The sequence below is a fragment of the Cyprinus carpio genome, chromosome A6, assembly GCF_018340385.1.
Source record: "Cyprinus carpio isolate SPL01 chromosome A6, ASM1834038v1, whole genome shotgun sequence".
NCBI lineage: Eukaryota > Metazoa > Chordata > Actinopteri > Cypriniformes > Cyprinidae > Cyprinus > Cyprinus carpio.
This window is the reverse complement of record NC_056577.1, coordinates 6,496,955-6,523,421: the sequence shown is the minus strand read 5'-3', so window position 1 is coordinate 6,523,421 and position 26,467 is coordinate 6,496,955. Positions and strand designations below refer to the sequence as shown.

Here is a 26,467-nt window from a genome sequence, read left to right as displayed (position 1 = left end):
ACAGTGTACAGCTGTATAATAAAATGTAGCCTATATGCATACAGTAAATGGTCTACATTATACCCTAATTTTACCGTAAGTCAATGTCTGACATACTGTTATAAAAATGTTAGCATATTCATCTGTAGTACCTCAATTTGTCCATAGATGGCGCAAATTTAAATGCTTTCTAAACAGCATCACCTCTTGGCAACTCACACACAAACATGCACGACACACACACACACACACACACACACACACACACACACACACACACACACACACACAGAGAGAGAGAGAGAGAGAGAGAGAGAGAGAGAGAGAGAGAGAGAGAGAGAGAGAGAATTTACTCAGTCTGCAGTCACGCTCATTTCTCCGGAGCTCTTTCTGAGGATGCTGCCTTCTCTCCATCTCCATGAGGATGCTGGAGCGCGCAGAGGCGGACGGAGGCGAGCGTATCGGGCCGCCTGAAACCACCCATATCTCACCGGCTACCCATTACCGTCACTTTTCCAAACTTACAAGAACTATAAATGGGAGTCGATGCTGAATAATCTGGGCGGATTTGTTCTGTATGCCGCCCTTCGTTCTACTCGTCAGCTGCATCAGCTGTTGCTTTCGGAAAAGTCGAGGCGACTCCCACTCTAAGGGTATCGGATCCGGGCATCACTCCACGATGCGTCCTCTGTCCCCCTGACTCCTCCTAACACAGCGGATGCTGCCTGCCTCATTAATATTTGATCAGCACCTGGTATCACAGCAGCATCTCGCCTCTTCTGATGGAGAAAGCGGAGTCTCTACAAGCACAGCCTGGATCCAAGGCGCCAGAAAGTCCAGTAGAAGACATCTCCAACCTCACGGATGAAGAGCTCCTCCAGTGGAGCAAAGAGGAGCTGGTGCAGCGACTCCGAAGGTCTGAAACCGATAAAATGAGCGCCATTCTGGATCACAGTAATCTGATTCGGGAGGTGAACCGCAGCCTCCAGCTGCATCTGAACGAGATCCGGGGGCTGAAGGTGAGCAGATGAGATCATGGGTGTCTGGAGCACACCTGCGCTCTCTGAGGATGCGCCAGAAGCACTTGTGCACATCATTCTTCCTGTAGGAATAACGCCTTGAATATTTTCTTTCTGTATACATGCTTATCTTCTGATTAAAACAAAAAGCTTAAGAAAAACTTTACAAAAAGCACTGATATAGCCTAAGCAATTATTAGATTTTCAAACCAGTCAAGAATCATATTTTTGATATTTGAACTGTAACGTTAAACACATGTTGTGTGTGAATATGAGCATTTCCCAATTTTTAACCAGGAATGTTGCATATAAATTAAACGATGTAAAAATGCACAGTGTACCCTTTATAGGAACATATTATCAAAAATAGCTACATAAAAATAAATTTTGTTTCCAGCTTTATTCCATACAAAGACATTTCCCAGTGACCACATCGGTCAAGCTTAATTAAAAAAAGTCCATATGACACTTGCACTATATAAGTCATTTGAAGCCATGCAATAGCTTGGTTGACATTCACTGCAAATATATTGAAGCTCTTTAATCTCAGTTCAAGTTTGTTCAGTCATCATATGTTATGTGAAGTTTGGTATCATTGATCCCAAATGCAACTGGTTTTCACTTATGTCAGTGATTAATTAAATCAATTAATTTAACTGACAGATGGATGTTTGTCAAATGTGGCACCTATAAGAAGATCATACCTTTAGACTGTTCTATCTTAGATGAATGACAGAAATACATGAGAGCTCGGCTTGAACAACCCATTTCAACTAAACTTAAGCCTCGTAATGAATTATTAAATCAAATAAATGTCATATAGTTTGTTTGGTCTCAGAATGTCCATGTCTTTTATTCTTTGTCCTTGATTAGCAGCATTTAAAATATGTAAAAACTTTTTGTAAACATTATTTTTGTGTGTGTGTGTGTGTGTTCTCTATCGTGATGAAGGAGGTAAACCAAAAGCTGCAGGACGACAATCGGGAACTGCGAGACCTGTGCTGTTTCCTGGATGATGACCGGCAAAAGGGTAAGCGAGTGTCGCGTGAGTGGCAGCGTCTGGGTCACTTCAGTGCCAGTGTTATGCGTAAGGAGGTGGCACTGTACCTTCAGAAGCTAACAGAACTGGAGCGCAAGCAGGAGGAGGTCATTCGGGAGAATCTGGAGCTTAGGGAACTTTGTCTGCTGATAGATGAGGAGAAAGTAGGCAGCGGAGGGGAAGGAGGCCAAGGTGGGACGGGGTCCATTGGATGTCGCAATTCCATTGACAGCCAGAGTGGGCTCCTGGTACCTGGCTTGATGCGGGACGTGGGGGACGGAAGCAGCACTTCTAGCGCAGGAAGTGCCGACAGCTCTGAGCATCCACACCACAAGCAGCCACAGCCGCCATCTAGTGGAGGAACTGGGAATAAAAGCCCCGAGATCCAGAAGTCTCGTCCTGGGAAAAGAGGGGAGGGAGATCGGGTGGAGATCTCCAGTCCTGACCCTCCTGTCCGGCACAGAAGCACCAGCCTGGAGTATCCCTTCGTACTGCCCCAGCCCTGCCGACCACGCTGTGGTTCCATATCTGTGCCTGACCATCGGCTGATTAGAGGGCTGAGTCCAGAAAAGTACGGTCGATCCCTGGGCCACCGGAGTCCAGAGACTCATCCTAAGCACCATCTGGCTCCAGGACAGGCCATGAGTCCTGAGCTCTACATCCAGAGGCACAGGGGCAGCTTAGGAAGTGGGCCTGGGAGTCCAGAAGCTAGACACCTGCTGCTAGGAACATCAGAGCTCCACCATGACAAATGCAAACTGGGAGGAAGTAGTCCAGAGATGTTGAGGCACCAGTACAGCATGAGCCCTGAACATGGGAAGTTTGGCAGCCCTGGTAGAGAGATGTCACCTCGGAGATTGGCAGGAGACGAACTGTCGCCACACCATCGGAGCCTTTACAATGGTGTGAATGGTGGGTCTGACTTGCAAAATGACACATATATGAAAACACTGAAGGTGTGCTTTTATGCCTGAGAAATATTTATCCTTGCTGTATTTTATGCCCACTGTCACCAGTTTAGTATTAGCTAATAAGCCAAATATATGATCTGATAAATGGTAAAATGAGAAACAGAACATTAAGGGGTCTAATCAAAAACTGTGCGCATTCTTATGTCCTACTTTCCACTTCTAAAGTTGTAATTATGAGTTTGTCACGTTTAAGCGCTTTGATGTCAGAAAGAATAGGAATCATAGAGAATGGCAAGTTAATTCTTGCCTATTTCTTGGAGAAATCTTATTAAAGCCAAATTACAAGATGTTAAGTCAGTATCCAACAGACTTTGAATAAAATGTAGCATCCCTTTTGTTGGCAACCATATAAACACGATCTAGATCGGGGTGTCCAATCCTGTTTCTGGCCCTGTCTTGTGTTTACCTCCAAAACAGTCAGAAACAGCTAATCAGAACTTCTAGACACATCTGGGAGAGTGTGTTTGGATCTAAACCCTGCAGTACATCGGACCTCTAGAAGCAGGATTGGACACCCCTGATCTAGCAATTGATGGTCCAATAAATGCTGCTTTCACTGTGTAAAATACATACAACATGCATCAAATGGTTATTTATACATAAATACGCATGACTGTAATGACAAGAGAAAGGTTGGTTCTCTCCTCCACCATGGAGTTTATGGCCCGCTAAACTTTGAAACTTGGATATCAAAATCTATGAGTTTTCCAGTTGTAAATATGGCTTGCAAGGCCATTCAGGTCCATATTCCATCTAGGTAACTTGTATTTGCAATAACTTCGATATCACATGAAGGCAGCATAAGAAACATGAAATCAACCAAACACTTTTTTTGTCACATGTTGCTTTTGTTGAGGTCTTTGCAGTTTCATTCAGACTAGCCTGCCACCCACAGTCAGATTGCCATGGACTCTGCTGAAGTTACACATTATTGGCTCATCCACCTTGAAACAGTTAATTATTTCTCCATAGACACCAGATCTATGCCTGGTATCACTGAGAATCAAAACCAAGCAACTGGACACTGTGTTAGACTTTCCCCTCAGACATGGTCCTATTTTGTCAAATTTATGACATGTACATTTCTGTGCAAAGTTACAAATACATATAGCCCCATAGTACAAAAATTTACTATAGCATGGTATGGTACTCAAAGGCCTTTAGAGAATACCATGGAATTACCATCGCTTATGTCATAAAAACCATAGAATTAGCATTAGCAAAAAGCATCACAAAGATCATGCTAATGCAATGGTACTTTTTTGTAACTGAGACAAACACCTCAGCTTACACAGAAATAGTATATATAGGCTAAAGTTAAAATTCTAAAAAAAGCTAAATGATAAATCAAACACTACACTTAAAATTGCATACTGTCTGAGTAGGTACTACATTTGATGAAGAACTTTGCATCTGTTAAAAAAGTATGTTCTATATATATTTTATATGTGTGCAGTATGCTATATCCGCCATGTTGGCTATGTCATGTGATCAGTTGCATCGCTTCATATATTTTGTTTTGTTTTTTGCACACTTTATAGTAGGGAAGTATAGGCATATTCAGACACAACTCAAGTTTTGTCTTTTTGCTGCTTTAAATAAGTTCTTTGCAAAATTGTTAGCTCATGAGATAAAAGATGTGCTGACTGTACAAAATCCCATGATTTTAAATGAACACACATGAACACGCATTACTTTGTTTATGAGAAATGCTGCAGATCAAAGGAACTAGGCAGCTATGTGCATATCCTACAGATGCAGATAACGATTTCTACAGGAGAACATGCTGAGTAGCCTTTAGTTCACACCACCCATAAAACACTCACCTCAAGGTGAAAGATGTGACTCACGTTGCATTCATTAGCTTCAAGAAATGCCCCCTTAAGAAGAAATAAGAACCAAGAAAGATCAGATTGATGTCCTCATTTAAATAACTCAAAATACAGAAGAACTTCTTTAGCTGACTCTTGGCGGTTGAATTAGCTTCCCTCATCTTTTCAGATAAGATTTATTTGTTACGTTTAAGGTGGCACCTTCTTGAAATAACGTTCTCTTACTTGACAAGTTCGAAATTAAATCAATAATAGTTGTTGAAAGATATTAGTTTTACAAATTGCAAAGAACCTCAAGAATGGCTTTCAGCTAAGCACTAACTATAATAAGGTAATTGCTAACAAGATGACTGTTGTTGTTGGATGCTGTGGTTTCAGCATTGTAGACATTTGTCACTGTCACAGCCTGTTCTGGTGTTGGTCCCAAATGGAAAACTGCACATCCACTAACCCTGTACACTTCCATATCATTCATATCTTCCTCTGAAAGACCCTAATGAGGCTCTGAAATGCTTTGCAGTGTTGAGGAACTAACAGAGTGTGTGTAAAGTATTGGGTTTTAAAGGGGTGTACAATCCAAAAATTTTAATTTATAAACATCTTTTCACCTTTATTTCGTTTTTCCCCCCTACACTATAAGTCAATTGGGTCCAATGTAGTTTGGTCTTCAAAATATCTATAAAAAAAATGACATGAGGGTTAATAACAGAATTTTTTTTTTTTTTTTTAATGAACCATCCCTTTAAAATGAACCAGTTTACTTTAGCATTTGTGTTTATTGCCTAGATAACAAGGATATTGTTCTGACATCTGTATTTGTTGATGTGCCCGTCAGTGACCATTTTTATAGAGAATCTATCAGCATTGTCAGCATTTACTGTTACAGTCACAGTGCCCAGACAGCAAATATTATTTATTTATTTTGTTCACTTAACTGTATTGAATTTAAACTGAATTTTGAAGTTATATCACAGTTTAACCAGGATTATATCACAATTCGTGACATAAGAGCTTTAGTTGTCTGTTTGCAGACCGGCATGATGGAAGTCATTATCGCATTGACATTGCATTGTGTAGTTATTAAAAAAATCCATTCAAATGGGGTGTGTTGCAGTGTGTGCAGTCACTACAAATCATAAACGCAGTTTTTGTTGTGCGTAGATGTAGGGATGTAGTGATGTTGAAGCTCTGGGTAATCCTGTAAGAGGTTTTCAGAGAATTATTATTTTTTTCTGCATTCTTAGCATGTGGCTCTTATTCAAAAAGCCAAATCACATGATTATAAACATCACAGTGACTTTAGCCAACAAACTTCAGATAAATGAGCATCTAAATAACAGCATCACAAGACAATCCCTCTGCATTTTTCTCCGAAATCCTGCATGAAAACAAGCACCTCTTGACCTCCTCTAAACTAATCTTTATGCCATCACGCTGCTAGCTTTTTTTCTGGTTAAGATGCAGGGCGGCTTTATTTGGACTTTGCATGGGAATCACGTTGTACAGTAGCTAATGCTGTCAGCTCATGCCGGAAATTTGGTTGCTGGTTTTGGGTTTCACATGAAAGCTGTTTTCAGTACAGTATGTGGCTACACTGAGCTGACAACATCTGTCAATATCCAGCTTTATGCTGAAGAAAACGTGTCTTGAAAAGTCTGAACATTAAAAATGAGGGCATTGTTTTATGGGCAGAGAAAAATGGGTGCTCTATTCTTTGTTTCTCTCTCTATCTCTTGGCTCAGATTTGTATTTTTTCTTTTTTGCTGACCCCGCACTATGAGCAGATGGGAAGACCAAAGTGTTTTTTTTTTTTTTACAGAGCAAGGTTAAAGGAGCAGTTCACCCAAAAATGAAAGTTCTGTCATCATTTACTTGCCAACATATCATGCTAAACCCGTATCTCCTGTTTCTTCTGTGGAACATAAAAGACATTTTTAATAATAAAGTTGATCTTTTCCATTCAACTGCAATGAACTTTCAAACTTCTAATGGACACTTAGCACCATAAAAAAAACAAACAAACGTAAAAGTAGTCCATGTGACTCTGAAGCCATAATAGCATTGTGTGATTGTGAAATTAATTTGAATTGATATTATTCACTGATTAACAGTAAGTCAGTGAGCTCATGAACCAAATCAGTTTCGTGGACTGATTCTGATTTGTCTTTGAAGCTGACATTGCTACTTCTCTTATAAACTAAGTGAAATGATCATGTTTTCTAGCCTGTTAAATTACATGTCCAGCATGCTCATCTAAGCCTTTTTGCTTCAAAACTCTTATGCATGTGAGATTTCTTTCTCAGCTACTTTCACTTCAGTTTAAACCATGGAAAATCTGAGACCTTACTAGTGCTGCAGATAAGAGCGAGGCTTTTAAAGAAGAGACAAATCCGCCATTACACAAGTCCTGGAAAAAAAGGCATTTCCTGATAATACAGAAGTCAGACCTCTTCAGACTCAAACTCTCAGTCCCCAGGGAAGCCTGTGGTTTAGGCAGACCTGTATCTCAATTGCTGATTGTGGGTGTGTGTTAGTGTGAGCGTGAACGGTGTGTTGTGTGTGCTTCTCTGTGACCTTGGGAGATACCCCCCTCTGACTCCAGCTCTAAATTTAGCCCTGAAGCTGATGGTTTTCTCAGTGTTTACCTCCAAACATACAGTAGGCAAAGACCTTTCCCCCACTTCCACTAACACAGTCTTACAGGTGTCCTGCTGAATAATTAGGTAAAAACTCAAGCCCTTGTTCAATTTTATTTAATTTGTATTGTATAATGAAGTTTTATTTTATTTTATTTAGTTTATTTTAGTACATTTAGTTTGATTTTACCTACAGTTTATACTCTTTAACAAATTGTTATTAAAGGTTGGATTTTATTTTATTTTCATCTCAGTTGACCCCATTGACTTCAGTTATAAAAATATAAAAATAATTAGGCAATAACAAATCAACTTTGTACAACAGAAATATAATTTACAAATATAAGTGGCAAAAATATGAAAATAATATTTTAAATAAAAGGGGGAAAAGACTAAAAAAGGAACTGACTCGCATGTGAAATTTATTGAATGATGTACAGTATGTAGCCTCCTTGGCTTCTTTAGCAGTGTTTAACTGATGCACAAAAATGCTATAGAGAGTAATAGGCTTACATATCAGCAGTGGTCCGGTTTAAGCAGATGAAGTGAACAAAAACAGGATCTGTCAAGTGAGAAAACGTTCTATAATTCTTGCCCTGTGCACCATATTTGAGTATTTTTATTTCCCTGGGAAAGAATATTACAGTGAGCTCTTAGTCACGACAGGCTCAGATCAGATTGTTGAGTCATGTGTGAGGATTGTGCGTCTCACAAAAAAATAAAAAAAAAACAACAACTCTACTTTGCATCTCTACCACCAGGTGTTTTTGCACTACTAGCATTATGTAACTGCAAAAACAACTGTTTTCTGACAGGTTTCCCAAACACGCCATCTACAATATTTCATTGAGAACGTGAAATATTTCGACTATGTTTCCATGTATTTCAGCAGTATAGCACACAGCAAAATCCAGTTGTTTTTGTGTTAAATATGAAAATAATATGTTATGCGTGTGATTAAGACTATAGTGGAGCCAGCAGCAGGCTGAACTGAACGTGACTCTGCCTGAAGGGATATGGTTTAACACAGTCATAAGATGCATGAATGTGCAGTGAGCTTCATTAGGCATTAACCTTCAGTTTGCATGCTCTGTCAGGGGCATTGTGGGTATTCTTTGGATAATACAGTATGACATTAGTGTGTTTACATGTGCTGTAAGCAATTTCAGCTGTTTTAACTTAAGCAAACCTGAACAGACAAAATAATTAACATTCAGAGAGAATTTCCAATTGGCTATTTTTCTGCATGGCTGCTGAATTTTTTTTTTTTTTTTTTTTTTTTTTGCTGTTTACAGAGTCTAAGGTCTTGTTCAGACTGGCAGCAAAAATCTCAGAAATTAGATTTAGGTTAACCACAGTCTGATTTGACAGTTTCTTTTCCCCTGCACAGTTGTTACCATATATTACGACAACAAATTAAAGCATACATCACACACTGTCATCTATTGCTAAAGTCTCAAGAATGGTGTAAAACCGATTGAAAAAATCTGATCTTCCTGCATATAATTTATATTTCCTCTGCAGTGTGAACAGAGCCCAAGGCTGATATTTGGAGCGGGGCTAAGCTGTATTTTTATAGTACATGCAGAATCTACAACTATAATCATAGGAGTGCAGATGTGTGAAAATGATGAACTACAATATCTGTTTTATAGTCAAATATTTATTAAAGTACTTGGAATTATGCCTTTGAATAATAAAATTACACTACAAATATGATACAACAGATGTCCTTGTATGACAGCAGTGATCAAAACAATAATTTGTTTAAAAAAGTGTGTAGTTAATGTGAAAATGTACCCTATGATGTCTGCATCTATTTATAACTGTTTTATTTTAATTAATTCTAAACTATTGTGAGGAGAGCAAGTAGCTGCTCTTCTCAGCGAAAAGTGAATTTTGTGATCCCCCTCCCGCTGTCAGAGCTTAAGCGTTCCCATGATCTCTAAAAATATAGGACATTCTCCCATAATCCCTGTTTTATGATGATGGAAATCTGTAAGTCTGTCTGCTGTGGTAGTGTTGTGTTTGTGTGTGTGTGTGCTATAGAGATGGAAGAATGTGGAAGAGATATTCATCTTGACAAAAGTTTTGAACTTGTACAAATTTGAAAATCACACATCTTGACCTCCGCACTGCCTCTCTCAGGATAGACTCTATCTGACAGATCTGTCCATGAGCTCTCAGGGCAAATTGAACATTATAAGCTACCAGCCAAGAAGCGCAATGATGTTATAAAAGCCCACACAATGCAATTTCAATATTCAAGGTCAAGAGGTAAATGCATGCTTTGGGTTTTAATATAATGTACAGCCTAGTATAAAGATTGTTAATGTTAATGTTAGGATACGACAAGAGATTTGGATCTCCTGCCAGGTTTACATAAATCTAAGAATGAAATAACCCAAACGAAAAAATTCATACTTTTTATAATGTTTATAATGTTATAATGTTTATAATGTATATATATATATATATATATATATATATATATATATATATATAGAGAGAGAGAGAGAGAGAGAGAGAGAGAGAGAGAGAGGGAGAGAGAGAGAGAGAGTAAAAGACCATTTAATTGTAAAAATGTTCACCTTCAGCTTGTGTGTTTTTGCTGTGAAATCTATACTTTTTTATATAAAGTAAAAGTAAGAATAACATTTACATTGTTGGTAATATTCAGCTTGAACACTTTGATAATATCATTTTATTTTATTTTTTATAGAAAAATCATGGTAAAATGAGAGTATTAAGTATCAGGCATTTGAGTAAAGTTATTTGTTCATCTGTTCATTTGTCTTCATCGTACTGTATTTCATTATATGTTTATTCTTCCACAATTAAAAACTACAGATCCTGAAACTAAGCATTTAATTATCATCTTACTAAGACATTATTGCCAGATATAGAGTATTTATATGCATTTTATTTAAGTAGTCTGCTATAATATATAAAAAAAATCACACTGGTTTACATTACAAGCTATTAGAATTTCATCTTATTTTTAAGATATTTTCTCCCATCTGTTGTAAGATTGTTTAATAAACATTGATCATGATTTGTTGTATACTGTGCAATAGTGACATAAATGTACTAAATGATTGGAGAAGTCTGCGAAAAGTCTGTTATTTTCACTAGAAGGCCTTTTGATTAATAATTATGAGGCCAAAAAATAATAAAAACATATGCATGGGTGATTCATAATTACAATAAGTTCTCTAACATGCATTTAGAAAATAGATACATTTTAAATACATTTTTATTTCATGACAAAATTAATGATGGCAAAGCCTGCTGATTATGTTATCCAGCATGATTTGAGAACATTGTGCTTCAGTAGAGGGAAATCTCTTGATTTTGTGATACTGGGAATCCTTTTGAATTGTTTCTTCACCAAATATCGATTGGATCCTTATCCTTGATCATCCTCTGTGTATTTATGGAGCTGAGACCTAAACCTCTTTGTCGTTCTTATGATCTGCTGTTTGATCAAAGCACAGTGCATCTCTCTCCAGGACATCAGTTTTGGTTTGCGTTCCCAGTTGTTCCCGTGCTTTATCTCCTTTCATGTTGTGAATGTTGGTGGATAAACCGGCCAGGATGTCTGCTAAAGCCTCCTAAAGTGTTTCTTAGAAGACCACAGACTGGCATGAATCTTTAATGGCTCACAGCGTGAACATGCCTGAAGCAAATATGATAACGAGAGGAAAAAACAGAAGCGGTGAATGAAACATAGAGCACTATTGATGCGGGCTAAATGGAGGCGAGCTCATTCAGAATGGATGTGCCATCACTCACTCTGAATGAATATCAAATGACTTTGAATGGTTAGAGTGCAGGAAAAGCTAGCTAACCTATGATTAGCCTGCCAATGAAAGGTTCGCTTCTATACTGCTTGTTGTATGTCAGAGCAGTCTGTAACACTGTGAATAGTATCTTACCGTATGTTCTTACTCTGGTAAATTACACCCTCCGCAGCATGAGGTTTCTCAGCCCACAGGACTGTCACTATGTCTGCTTGCTTGCGTGTGTGTGCTTGATGGAGTGGCATATGGGAAAAGCAGACAGGTTCACAGTTGGTTTAGTCTGGACAGACATGCAGGAGAAAATGTTATTGCCAGGCTCAGTAAAGCAGGTAAACAACAGGGTTTGCCTGTGGTCTCCAGTGTGCAACTAAACCTCAATAAAGAGAAAATAACTGCTCAGGTGCTGTGAGGGCAACACATTATGTCAGAAGACTCTCATTTCCTACAGACCAACCTCATTGTCAAACTTAATGTGCACAAACCACATCAAAATTTCCCAAAATCTCTGTGGAAAAGACAAATCCAAATGCTTTACATCCCCTGTCTACTGTTGAGGGCTGTATTATGACAATAAGCAGCTATAATTCATCTCAAGGACAACAGCAATCACCCAATGTTTAAGTGGCCTTCGTTCCAGAAGTATTTTGCACCCTTCATTTTACACTTTTACAAACATTGGCATCTGTGGTTCCATGAATAATCTTAAACATCCATGGAACCTTTTCATTGTGCAAAGCATTCTTTATAATGGAAAAAAGGTTCTTCAGATTATTAAAAAGTTCTTCACACTAGGAAAAAATGGTTCTATTAAGAAGTGTTAACTGAAAGGTTCTTTGGGGACCCAAAATGGTTCTTTAATGGCACTGCTGAAACAACAACAACAAAACTTGAACCTTTTTTTTTTTTAAGAGTGTTTTTTAAAAAACCAACCAACTCCAAGACAAATCATGATATTACAACCTTTGATTGATAGTAAAAAAAAAAAAAGTAGGCTCATGAAAACTATGTATAGAAGTGTTTTATGAGGGATTCTGCAAATGATGTAACACCAAAAATGCAGGTACAATGTAAAACTATTCAATTGAAGCTCTGTCATGGATTTACATAATATTTAAAATATATATATATATTTCTCTATGAAGAAAATTAATGGGCTTTGTTCTTCCAGATCTGACTGCTGTGCACAAAATGTTCACGAAAATCTTTTTTTTGTATCTTCACAGCTTTGATATCAGCAGGATGTTGCAGCAACAACTGCAGAAACGTGAAGCTCTGGGACAGGTGAGTTCTGCTCAAATGACTCCGGCCCTGTTCCAAACCCTAGTGAGCTGCCTACATAAACAGCATTTTTAGGCATCACTGGTCTGCTCCTGATGTGAAGGCTATTCCAAAACAGTAGTGTCTAAATTATGCTGCTTTATAAGAAACCTAATTTTGATCATCATCTAAGCAGCATTGTATCCTTTGCTGATGCATCAAACAAGTGCAAATTTTCAATAAATATGGCAAAATGACAATTGTAAATGGAATGCATTCAAATTATCAATAAAAACAATAGAAAAAAGTGCTAAGTGACTGAACTAGTCTACCAAATATCTGCGCATTGTATGTATTTTTTTTCATTGTATGTGCATTGTGAGTCAATGTTATTGTTAACTAAAACTAAAATTCTATTTTTGTTAATTGAAATAAAGCTGAAACAAAATAAAATATCAGATGAAAAATTTAAATATTCAAACTTTTGCATTAAAAGTGTAATTTGAAGTACTAAAATGGCTACAACTGAAAACTTTTTTTGTTTTAAAGCTAAACAGAATGATTTAAATAATAATTACAAAAGTACATAAATACTAACTGAAATTAAAATGAAAATAAATGAAAAAGACAAATCAATATACCAATGAATACTATAATAGTATATAAATAACACTAAAATAACATTCAGGTCCATTTCGCAGTTTATTGTGGCCAAGAAAGACCCACCCACCCACTGTCTGACAGACATCTAAAATGACCACATATTTTGGCAAATTTCAAATTGTTCTACAAATCTACAGAAAACATCAAGTTGTAGAGAAAGAGAATCTTTCAAAAATCTGATACTACAAACTTAACCAACTAAACAAATCTAGAGACTAGTTCTTCCAATTGCTCATTATATTAACCAGGCTCCTTTTAAACATGATTTTGTTTCCTGGCAGACTGACCTCTTCACCCAGACTCCTGGAAATTGTGAAGCAGTCAGAGTTCTGTCTGATCTGATTTTCACAAGAGCTTTCCAGTTTTGTGTGCAGTATGCATGAACAGACTGTACTGTCTGAGGCCGAGACTAATGGGGTTGCTGCCTGTATAGAGCATTTTTATTCTTACTTCATTTAGAGGGATGTCAAAGAAGAGAGTTTCCAATGTAGATGTTACACAGTGAAGGCAGCTTACTAAAACAGAGCCCAAATGTCCCCATGATCCATGCATGTATGCACCCATATGTGTGTGAATACAGCCACAAAGGTGATCATGTCTATCCGTGATCTCGTAAAGTTGCCCAGCAGGGGCAGAAAATGGCTTTGTTAATATTTAATAGCTCAAAGGCAGACGTTTATCCTTAGGGATTACTCACCAGTTTCATCAAGTTTCCACTATGATCCCAGGAATGCTGATTTTTTCCCCCTTTGATTTTCAGTTTGTTGTAGTTTGTGGTAATTGTGGTAAAAAGACATCAACTTCCATGCCATGTATGGATGATTTCTGTACTCCTCTTGTAAAACCTGTCATTAAAGGAACCGTTTTGTCATTTTGTAAGTGAAAATGTTGTCATCACTTACTCACCTTCATGTTCACACCCCTGTATTATTTCCTTTCCTCTGTATAACAAAATATATATATATATATACTGCCAAGCTCCCAAAAAAAAAACCCTTTGCTGGAGATCTCAAATCTTATTTATGCTTGCGTTCAGTCAACACAAGCAATTTTGAAAAAACGCAGCATGTGATATGCGTGAAATATGGCAGAGGTACTTCAGCTCAAGTCGTATGGACTTCGTTTATGATTCTTTTATGGTGCCTTTTTTGAGCTTGACTGTATAAATCACCATCCATTTTACTTGAATGAATACCTAAAGCCCCCCTGAAGATCTCTTTCTGTTGTTGTTTTGTTTCACAGAAGAAAGAAACTAATACAGGGTTGGAACAAAACAGAGGTTAGTAAATGATGACACATTTATGGGTTTAAAGACCACATTAAATCGCTTTGATAGTTCTCTGTCCAGTTTTGACATATAGGCTGAATTCGGAATAGCAATCTACTCTTAATTATTCTGCCATATTGCATAAATCGTAAGAGTAGTATGCTAGTATACAATTCCAAATTAAGCTACTTGTCTTACTAAAGAAGTAAAACGCTAATTGGTTGCTGGTATTAGGGGCATTTGATTGGACAAAAATCTGTGTAATGCAAAATGGCTCTTTAAGAAAAAGAAGTGCGCTTAATTGTACTGAATGTGCACTGGTAGTGTACTTCAAATCTTAAAAGTCTATTTAAAAAAGACTTTACCTGCAGATAACATTATATTAATGAAATAAAAGACCACTTAAGTGTACGTAAAGAGAGTGACCATTTCCTTTTAGTGGATTCCCATTTTGATGTGTTGAGTAAAATATTACAGCACATGTAAAGTACTTGATTATAATTTGAACTGTAGTGTGTTATTCAATGTCACATTGACATTACAAATCACAAATTACTATATTTTAAATGTACTAAAATTCAACTTTATCATTAAAAAAAACGTTATTAGAAAACAGAAAAATACATGACATACAAGTTTTAACGGTAACACTTTACAATAAGGTAATTTGTTAACATTAGTTAAGTTATTAAGTTAACAACAACGAACAATACATTTGTTACAGTATTTATTAATCTTTGTTAATGCTAGTTAATGAAAATACAGTTATTCATTGTTTGTTAGTTCACAGTGCATTAACTAATGTTCACCAATGCAACATTTGATTTTAATAATGTATTGTAAATGTTGAAATTAACATTAACTAAGATGAATAAATGCTGTAGAAGTATTGTTCATGCTTAGTTCATGTCAACTACTGTTAAATAATGAACCTTATTGAAAGTGTTACCGTTTTAACAAAAAACAATAATAGTGACATAATAATGACACAATAAGAACCGACACGAAAAAAAAAAAAAGACAAATAACAAGCTTTGGTGAGTGTTTGTTAGTTTTTTAAATGAAGTGCTCATAATATTAATCAGGAAGAGGTAAAGTATATTTTTAGTTACCATAAATGCTTTAGACTGTGGACTGTAACCATATTGCAATAGGACAATAGGAATAACTATGAAATTACTTAAAAGATGAATTGACGTCCTACTTAAGCAGGAAAAAAAGCACTTTTAAGTTATACTTATTGCGCATAATATAAATGTAAATTATAACACAATTATTTTAAATGTAAATCACATGCAATTAAGTGTCCGAAAACTTTACATTCAGCTTGCACTTAAGTAGCTTCATTATTTTTTTTAAAGTGTACTTCTTTTTCAGCAGGGGTACATCCATATATTCATTTAAGGCTAGATATTTTAAATGCATATATGGGATAAAAGTTTATTTAGCCAAATTTTAGGTGTACAAAAGCATGCAGATAGAGACAAGACAAAGTGCTGCAAAATCCAGTTTAAGGGTCTTTAAACACTGTTTTATTGCTTAAAATGGCCACCGCTTAAAGCAAAATTTCTGTCTCCACAGTTTTGATGGCTCTTCTTGACCACACCGTTGCTTGGAGGTTTGGGTTGGCACAGGGGTCCCTGGAGCCCCACTCTCACCAGGCAGATATTCCATCCCTTCACCTTGTACACGATGGGCCAAGCAGTCAGGCCCCATTTCAGTTGTCATAACAGCAGTTTCTTTTTAGACCCTCTGGTGCAATCATTTCAAAGGGGACTAGAGCGAGATGCAGTATGTTCTCCCCAACCGTTGGGATGAAAGAAGACGCTTGCACAAACCACAGAAACAGACACACCTACACAGAGCTATGAGAATCTTAATGTTTCCTGTGGTTAGAGATGTTTAACAGTACTGCATTTGGGTAATCAAACACTTGAGCGGTCCCTTTCTCTATATCGATGTTTCTCTGTATCATGTTGAGTAGCAATAGGACACATGAAACAAAATGCTGTGGCTTCTCTGAAGGTGCTTCCCTGCCCTTGATGTGTATTTATGCAGTTTCTTTTCAACCAAAGCTAATTGAAATATCTCTATCGTTCATTTTTCATCCAGGCATCTATGATGGAGTATCAGTATCATGCTTGCTAGTTTTTCCATATCTTGGATTGTTTTTTACATGACTGACACCAGTGCAAGGTGTTTGTGTACGGTTTATGAACACCAATGAAAGCAGTACATGTTGTCAGTGACTGAATAACCTCATCAGTGTTTTCACTGATTTTGTGTGTGTATGTGTGTGTTTATTGGCTTTATTATTCCTTCCCTCCAAGCTCCTGTATATAAGCTAATGAGGTGTTTCTTCATGTTGTTTTATATACAGAAATATAGCATAGTACATATAGTAAATTAATGGAATAGTTTTATATGCATATAATGACTATTATTTTTGACTTACAGTTATTATTATAACAATATGAATATATCTATGTGCAAAATATTAAAGGATTTTCATTATGTACGCTTGCATGGCATTTATTATTTGTTTCACTATCACTAAAGCACAAAGCTTTAGTCAGCAGTCTGCAGATGTAGCTAGATTCCCAAGTTGCTAATTCAGTTTGTTTTGATGTAAATTAGACATGTTCTGCTATTTCAGGATGATAGAAAATTAGTGAAACCATCCGGTTTGTTTTTAAATCTTCTTTATTTTACCATAATATTGTTATTTCTTTTTTTGTGTCATGAATACATTCATATTTTCTCAACTGTTACACCCATGAAATCAGAAGCTTTTCGCTTTGGTTTTGAGACTGGGCTTCAGGGCCGACCTCAATCCGTTTTAATCATTTCTCAAGCAGGGAGGCTCCAGTCAGATTTTAGTTTCTGAGCATTTGCCTGATGAAATCAATTGATCCTCTTATCAACACCAGAAACACTTTTTAGATAAGAAATGTGCTGTGCTTTAAGATCCCTGTTAAAAAGGTCTTTTATCATAGAGCTGCATAAACCTTTATGTTCTTTGCAAACACTTTCTAAAAGAGTTTGCAATTCATGGTGGCTTGCACCCAGGTTGCAACTAAAATCAAATCCCTTGTGGGGCTAAGTTTGAAATGTAAAACTAGTGTACTATTCACTGAATACTACACAGAATATGCTGCATTCTATTCTTAAAAAACAGTGAAAGAGTGTGCATTATGCCACGTTGCGTTTTTAAATTAAATTTATGAATCAAACATTTTACAAGTTGAGACAGAAATTATTTTAATATGCACAGTACATACTATATAATTCAGAAACAATAGTAATAGTATAGATTATATAGTTAATTAATTTAATAATATGTATTTACACAGAACCATACAGAAGTCTTATTTGCTATTTTTCTCTGCAGCTGTGAAAAACTATGTGAATTCTATGGAAACATTATTTTCTGAAGCAACTGATTCACATATCTATGAATCTATATCAGTTTCACTTTCAAACTGACTGATCCGGTGTTTAATGTATGCCTGATGTGGAGAGTAGAGGAGAGAGTGGCAGCGCAGTGTGATTAAGACGCATCCTTGCCAGTTCAGGAGAGCTGACAGAGGGCTAGTCTCTCAGGTTCCCTGAGCTGCACCCAGTTCTGCTCTGCTGCATTGCAGTACAGTAGAGGAAGGATGTGAATGGTAGAGAAGTGAGGAGAAGAGGAGGTAATAGAGATGGCAGAGATGAGCACAGGAATGGCAGAGAAAAGATGAATCAGAATGAGGAAGGTGGAGGCCATTCTGTGGGATAAGGAACAGAAAAGTTAGGATTAAAAGGAAGGAGGAGAAGAAGAGAAGTTATGTTAGGGGGAAGGCAGAGGAATTTAAATTTGTGGAAAAGAGGTGCAGTAAATAAGTTAAATGCACAGAGGAGAGAGGATTATATGGTTATAGGGAAGAAATTAATGATCAGATGGCAGGAGGTGCAATAGAGGAATTATGTTTAAAGGGGAAGGGGGTGCAGTAGAAGAAATCAAATTAGAAGGAAGAATGTGCCGTAAAGGAGAGGAGTTAAGACACCAGAGAAAGAAGTGGACAAATGTGCAGTACAGCAGGTTTTATAAAAGCGGAGAATGCGTAAAAGGTGCATAAAAGGAGTTCTAGGGAACTTGAGGAAAGGAGGCACAATAAACGAGTTATGATTAGAGGTAAGGAGGTGCAATAGAGGAGTAATTGTTGTAAAGAAGGAGGAGCGGTATGATTAGAAGGAGCAGAGAACAGTCAATGATTATAAAAAAGGAGGTGTAATTGAGGAGTAATGTCTATAGAGGAGGAGGAGGAGCATAAGAGGAGTTATGTTTAGAGAGAAGGATGTGCAGCATTAGATGGAAGGAGGGGTGGAGTACAATTGTTTTGATTAGTTGGAAGCACAGTAGATGTGTTACAATTAGAGAGAAGGAGTTGCAGCAGAGGAGAGGAAATATGATTGCAAAAAAGGTGGCATTATAATTAAGAAGGTGCATAGTAACAGTGGAGTGGATGTACAAAAGAGAATAATGGAACAGAAAATAAGAAGTATGAAGGAACCTGTCATTGCTCCAGGGAAGGGCAGTCTGGGCATGCCAACAAGGTCGGAGCAGGTCAATTGCTCAATCTGCATACAGAGCCCAGCACAGAATCTATAAATACTGAGATACAGCACATGATCTGGTTCTGATGAAGTTGGACTGATTGCTCAAGGTTTAATGATGTGATGGAGACTAAGTCTGTGAGGTACATCACACAGAGATCAATTACAGTGTCAGAATGATTCTACAGTATATCAGTTATTCTATATTTGTTACTATAAATTGAAAAGTCAACATTGGACATTTCACCAAACACATCAACATGAGTGTGTTGACTTGATAATTTCATTTAAACTTTAAAAGTTTCAAAAGTTGGGACAAAACCATTTTTGGACTCAACCTTTTTATCTTTTGAAAATCAAAGCAAGCTGGCAAAGATCTGTCAACAATTTCCAGTAATATTTTCATTTATTTATTTTCCAGAAGAAGGTTTAAAGGTCACATTTTCTATAGTTGATAGCTAATTTACATAAAATGTACACATGGTGGTTTATAAAAATCTTTCTGAAGGCCAGAATCAATTATCTGTGTCTACTTAAAACACCACCAACATTTTCAAACTTTCCACAGCTTGTTTGGAATTACTGTACATCTCTGTACATTTACCGCTTTATTAAGGATTTTTTTCTTCTGTAATTTTTCACCATGACCAATTTGAATGGCTCAGGGCATGCAATAGGTCTGTCCAAAAAGAAGCATTAACCTAACAACCCCACCCTTATCCTGCTCCAATAAAGGATCAAATATGGAACCAGATTGGTCTCAATAATAATTCACACAAAAAATATGATGCACACATGCCTAGCCAAATGCATGAAACATAATTCACATACAAGGAAAAACTGATATATTCACAAAAAGCAATTCACGTGTGAAAAATAGTAAAAAAAAAAAGTACATATTAGTAAAATAATTTGCACAAACTAGTAGTTATTTTAAACTACAATAATATTTTATAATATTACTGTTTTAACCATATTTTTGGTTAAAATAAATAAAGACACTTATTTTCAAAAACATTCAATACTATAATGATTACAAATGTCACTCTCAAAGCCTGAAACTGTAGATCTCTTTGTGACTGAAGTATGGTAAACATTCAATGCATGTGGTTGTTTGGCACCATCATAACTGTAAAGGTCTCGATAGAGATCAAAGAGCGAGATAATGCACTTAGGCACTGTTCCATAAGCGCTGTGTGAATGATAGTCTTAAGCCTGAATGGGGTCTAATTTACCAGTTCTAATTACTGACTGCTAGTTCTCAACGTGCAATGAGATAGCATCAGCCATTAGACCTTTGCTAATTTCCAAGCCTGTCCATTTTCTACCATACCAGCCTTTCCATCATCTGCTCTGCAGCCAAGAATAGAACAGGGAAAGAGTGTTTCTGGATTTGTGAATGCAGTTGCATTCATCTGGCATGCTTCACACAGACTTACGCATTGAGACGGGTAAAAAAAATGTTTACAGCAGATGAATGTTTAATATTGTTTGTTTCAAGTTCACATCTCTCAACCATGATGATCCTGCGCATCTCTCAATATCCTAAGCAGCTAAAGTGAATTACTACATTGATGGCATGATTTTGGTGCAGGAATACCTGTTTGTTCAACCAATGTGAGCTATTATCCCAATGTCTACTGGGAGAAGGAAGCTCTTTGTGAGGTTTTTGAATAGTTTAGAGGATGTTCTTGAAGTGTTGTAGTGTGATAGATGCTGATAGCTATATAAAGGAGTACAGCACAAAGCTTTGCAGGTCACTGCACAGTCATAAAGTACTGAGACAAATCTGAATGCAACTCACAAACTAGAGGATAATACTACATTCAAGAGCGTACCAAACTCAGTGCCTCACTGACTGAATATTAATTGCATAATGACACTTTGTATTATAAATTAAAATGTGCGATTTCTTTTAAATCATTGAAACATTATGTGTGGAATTTTTTAACAACACTGCTGTGCTTGTCTTTTCTCTGTAGCTGCTACCCATGAGACCATAAAACCTGATGGTGCATGAAAAAAGTTAAAATGAAGTAAATACCACCCAATCAGAAGCTCTTTACCACATCTCAGATGAGACAGACTGTTGTAAATGAGAGAAATCTGTTCCATTACTTTCAGTTATGCAGAGTTTGCTATTGCTAAGCATACCAGGTGCTTGAACAAACTCTGGGCTGGAAAAATAAATAAATAAATAAAATAAATGAAGAGAAAAAGCACTATTAACACTGCAAATTAGATTGGACACTCGAATGTCTTTTATGAGAATGATTCTGAATATAAGGCTTTTATAGCAGTAATCCATATAATCAGACAGAATTAGTCACAGCAGTCACTGCCAAGTAGACATGAGCTCTAATGAGACGAGAGAAACTTCTCTGAGTCATTTTTGCAAATTCCTTTAACCAACTATAGTGCTGAGATAATTGTTAGAGGATGTGTGAAGTCAGTTTATCTCAAGGAGTCCTTGATAAGGAGACTTAAATATTGGGAAAAAGCTTAGCAATTCCATTCATCTCAATGGCTAATATAATTGTAGGCATTTGTACAAAAAGTGACGAAAAACACATACGTGTTTGCATATTTGAATACACTGAAAACCCTAATAAGTTGACTCAACTCAACTGATTGAGTAAACTCATTCCCTCAGTTTATTTGGGTAATGGGTCTCCTAAAACCTGCGTTTAAACGGATACTCCACCCCAAAATGAAAATTTTGTCATTAATCACTTACCCCAATATCGTTCCAAACCTTTAAAAGCTTTGTTCATCTTCGGAACACAATTTAAGATATTTTTGAGGCTTGAGACTGTCTCAAAGACTACCAAGTAAAATACACTGTCAAGGTCAAGAAAAGTATGAAAGACATTGTCAGAATAGTCCATCTGTCATCAGTGGTTCAACCGTAACATTATGAAGTGACGAGAATACTTTTTGTACACGAAGAAACAAAAATAACGACTTTATTCAACAATTCTTTACGTAAATATATTTACGCTTTGGTTTGAAATAAAACAGCACATCAGTGCAGCGCGCCTGACACAGAAGAGCGTAAGCTGCCTGCGTACTGCTCAGATTCTCCAAAATTGGTGCTACACTGATGCGGAGAGACACAGAGGAGACAAATTGTTGAATAAAGTCGTTAATTTTGTTTTCTTCGTGTACAAAAAGTATTCTCGTCGCTTCATAACATTACAGTTGTATCACTGATGGCAGATGGACTATTCTGATGATGCTTTTCATACTTTTCTGGACCTTGACAGTGTAATTTACTTGCCAGTCTATGGGACAGTCACAAGCCTCCCGGTTTTCATCCAAAATATCTTAAATTGTGTTCCGAAAGCGAACGAAGCCTTTACGGGTTTGGAACAACATGGGGGTAAGTGAATAATGACAAAATTATCATTTTTGAGTGGAGTATCCCTTTAAGTTCCTTCAACTTAGTGCTCATGCACAGTCTATTTATTTATTTTTTTAGGTTCACTTGATTTGTTGTTCATATATTGTACTTAGATAATTAAGTTATTTAGTTGCTCTTTGTTTCCAGGCAGAACTGTTTGCATGGCCAATCACTTTAAGTAAAAACCAGAGTGAGCTGTTTTAATGAATTAGGATTTTGAGTTGACAACACTTTAAATCTTAAGTTTACATATTTTGCTACAGTATTTATAAATATTTGTTAACATTACTTAATAAAAATACTTTTAAATTAACTAAGTTTAATAAATGCTTTAGAAGTATTTTCATTGTAAGTTCATATTAGTTAACTAACAGTGTTGGGGAGTAACTAATTACATGTAAGTGCCTTACGTAAACAATTACAAAATAAATGTAACTGTAATCAGTTACTGAGAAAAATGTGTAATTAAATTACAGTTACTTATGAAAATATTAACAATTACAAAGGGGTCTGAATATCTTCTTGTATAATATTTGCTATTTTTTGTTATGATTTAAAATCTGTTTTTAACCTCAGTACAATCTCAAAGTAAAAAGAGGTTCTAAAGTCTGATTTTGTGGTGGATGTGCTTTAAAATTAGATTATAGTCTTAATTAAAATTAAACTATTAACTTAATTCAAAGATTCTAAAAGACTGACCGTAATCAGTAATCAACCCTGCCTGGTTTATTAAATGTTTCAAAATGATTACCAGTTGAAAACATTTGTTAGAAAATTTAGAGAAGTAATCAAATATAATCAGTAACATTAATTTAATAAAGTAATTGAAATAGTTACACTACTTATTACATTTTAAATAGGATAACTTGTAATCTGTAACCAATTAGCCTACATTTCCAAAGTAACCCACTGTTATAATGTTAATAAATGAAGTCTTATTGTGAAGCGTTACCATAAATGACTGCTTTAAAATCTTATGAATTCATACACTGTATATATAGTTTTATTGGCACTTCTTGCCAGTCTCTGTCCTCTCTCACTCTATTATTACTCTCAGTCAGGGGTCTGAGATAGATATCATACATCAGATTAATGAACCTTATCTTTACACAAGCTCACTACATATATACCACTCAACTGCCGTCTGTTGTACAAATCCATCTCCCCATATTCCCTGTAGACTTTCATGCACTCACTACAGCTTCCTGTTAAATAAACAGATCAGGGAGCCAGTGCTATCTTACAAAATTTATCACGAGTAACCGTTCACTCATCAAACATGCAGCTGCTCGTTCTGTCTGCAGAGTGAAACGTGCATAATGCATAGAGACTCTGACTCACGGTGCTCTTTCATTGGCCGATCTGAATCAGAGTGAATGATTGATTCTGTATGAGCGTTGTACTTCCTGAGTGCACAGCATTAGATGAACATCAGATGAGCTGAATCACTGGCGTGGCTGTGAAACCGAGCTGACTGTGCCGCGGGGGTTGTCAGGAGTTCATAATATTCTGAAATGCATATATATAGCATGTTCATTCTCCCTCAGTGTGCACAAAGGAGAAACATGTTTACAATATATATACTTATAAAGAAAATATTATATAATACTATATAATGATATATACTTCATAAGGATAAATCAGGTTGGCTGGGTTGAAAAGCATGAATGTGAATGTCAAAGGGAAAAATAAAGTCCATTTCATGCCTCCAAAAACCACCTACTACAATGAAATATTAGCATTTTATATGTTTTAGAATACACCAAAATATAGCACAAACTTTTTGATGTGAACAAAATTCACAAGATGCTACTTGTGAATTATTGTGATTTTATTCATCTGTTTGAATTCTCATTCTGATGGCACCCATTCACTGCATAGGATCCATTGTTGAGCAAGTGATGATTCTCCAAAAATTTTTTCAAAATTGCATTTATCAAAATGCCGCAAGCCCTAATCAAAAAAGAGAAGGAGTTTCTTATGGAGCATCTTTTTCACTTGAAGAGAAGTGCAAGGTCGAAATAAGTGTATGAATTTAAAAGGTAATGTAATAAAATTAGCTAGATATGTACGTTACACATAAATCAATGGTAGATGGGGGAGCTTCGTTTGGGAAACCTGTGCACAAACAATCATTATTTTGCAATTCCCTCTAGTGATGGTACTTACACTTAACTATTAAATATTATTGTTTACTAGTATGATACAGTAATGTTATAGCTGCAAATTTTAAGTGTTTTTTTGAGTTACTGCCCATTTCCATGCTAAGCTTCCATAAGTGTATTCCTGTAAACATGTTTCCTGTTTGTTCATTCGCAGGGACAAGTCGATATTATTGCCAGTGCTAATCGACAGCAAAACACGGATGTGGTACATGGACATTAGGTTGGAAATAACCCAGAATTGTCTGTATTACTGCCTTATTAGACCCTCTGGAAAACTAGACCATTGTGATTTGGTTTCTAGACAAACCACTGCCCACCTCTGCTTTTACCCAAAACTCCCTTAGTGAACGTAAGAATCAGAATGAGCTTTCTCTCTCTGTCTTTCTTCCCCTCTCCTCTCTCTCCCTCTCTCTCTCTCACACACACATCTAAAGTCACACACACATCTCTGGCTCTGATTTTTAATTACTTTGAGGTGCCTCCCTTGAGTGTGCTCCCCTTGGCTCAGGCTGTTCAGTGTTGACTTAAATCTGAGATCTGATCCCTCTCATCATCACACAGCGCCACTCCAGAGGACGTCACACAATGTGCTGATTCATCCTCTCATCATTCTCAGCCACACAACTTTGTCTCTCTGTTACTGCAGCCAACGTGCGTCGAATTGAATCTGTAATGAATTTAAAATCTCTTAACGGGTAGAGCTGAGCAAGCAAAGTATATGAGCCGATAAATATATCATTTCGGCAAAGCAATCAACATTAGTGTCCATAATGCCCATATATCCTTCCTGTTTTGCACCGCCTTTCCCCTAATCCATCTCTCTTCCTACTCCTCATGATCAGAATCAAGAGCTGATTTTTAGAATCTTTTTTTTTCTTGCCTCTATGGGCTGCCGATTGATTCTAGTAACTATATGGGTCGATTAACAAGGTAGGGGGTGAGAGATGTAGAAAAGAGAAAAAAAGAGAAAAAGAGAGTGAGAAAAGTTAAATAAATAAGCATCAGTATTTCTTCTTTAAATGTCTGTTTAAACCAGCACAAATGTTCAGCATGAAAATTAAGTCAGATTTTTGTATAAAAGCGGCAAATGGGCTGAAGAATAAGCAAATTCAAAATTAAGAAAGGAAGTTATAAAGTCCATAGACCATAGGACTGGTTCCAGATTTTTTTTGTTATCGCCTAGCGGAAAAACTATGAACAAAGTTATAGTTTTTTTTTTAACAGCAGTGACACAAAACTTTTTTGGTTGTAAAGTTGCCTTCACAGTGCAGTGGAAATGAGATTAGAACACCTTTCGCCTCAACACCTGACGGTATGCAGATGTTTGTGTCAGTCTGAACAGATGCATTAAAATTCATTTAAACATTCAATTTAAAGGTTTATTTGAACACAACAGGCCTTCACTTTAATAGGGTGTCTGCTTGTTTTCATTTTATTTATTCTAAAAACAAAACAAGCAAACAAACAAACAAAAACCTTGCTACGTATAATTACGTATGCTATGTTAGGCGAAATTTGATTGTAACATTGAAATTGCATTTTCTGTAAAGATACTTGATGTGTATTGTGAAAAGTACTACACAAATTTAATATAAATGTCAATTTTTAAATGCATTAGATTATGGGATACAGTTTGCTCTGGCTGAATACTGCACATTTGAGCAAATCTCGCTGATCATCTCTATTGTGCTTAAAAGCCAAGAATGTATTTACTTGCCTTGAACAACATTTAATCATCTTTCAAGTCATTTCTATTACAGTGTGTTTTGTAGGGTGGGTGCCAACCTCCTGAGTGAGAACCATCTCTTTTCTTCCAGGAGTGGAAATGCTTACCTGC

At 36.5% G+C, this 26,467-nt stretch overlaps 1 protein-coding gene and 1 long non-coding RNA gene across 4 annotated transcripts in view; one reads left to right on the top strand and one right to left on the bottom strand.

The window, feature by feature from the left end:
* Positions 1-287: 287 nt before the first annotated feature.
* On the top strand, positions 288-16,984 carry LOC109091859 (coiled-coil domain-containing protein 85A-like). 2 transcript variants are annotated; one of them, XM_042757680.1, is made up of 5 exons: positions 288-998; positions 1,950-2,949; positions 12,503-12,560; positions 14,442-14,478; positions 16,048-16,984. In XM_042757680.1, exons 1-5 carry the CDS (start codon positions 762-764, stop codon positions 16,051-16,053), a joined length of 1,338 nt encoding a protein of 445 aa, XP_042613614.1. In that variant the 5' UTR covers positions 288-761; the 3' UTR covers positions 16,054-16,984. The 2 variants fall into 2 exon arrangements, with proteins under 2 accessions (XP_042613614.1, XP_042613615.1); XM_042757681.1 differs by lacking the exon at positions 14,442-14,478 and having other exon boundaries at positions 290-998.
* Positions 10,110-26,467, bottom strand: part of LOC122145262 — a 35,018-nt gene continuing 18,660 nt past the window's right edge. For both annotated transcript variants that reach the window (XR_006160208.1, XR_006160207.1), the window contains exons 2-4: positions 13,897-14,044; positions 11,415-11,559; positions 10,110-11,155 (exon numbers count right to left, since the gene is read on the bottom strand). This is a non-coding gene — a long non-coding RNA (uncharacterized LOC122145262). The remainder of the gene's footprint in view (positions 11,156-11,414; positions 11,560-13,896; positions 14,045-26,467) is intronic.

Excerpts from the sequence above, each read along its gene's own strand:
- LOC109091859 (XM_042757680.1), top strand. The coding sequence starts at position 762 with ATGGAGAAAGCGGAGTCTCTACAAGCACAGCCTGGATCCAAGGCGCCA. Across the intron at positions 999-1,949 it reads ACGAGATCCGGGGGCTGAAG|GAGGTAAACCAAAAGCTGCA; the intron begins GTGAGCAGATGA and ends ATCGTGATGAAG. Across the intron at positions 2,950-12,502 it reads CCTTTACAATGGTGTGAATG|CTTTGATATCAGCAGGATGT; the intron begins GTGGGTCTGACT and ends GTATCTTCACAG.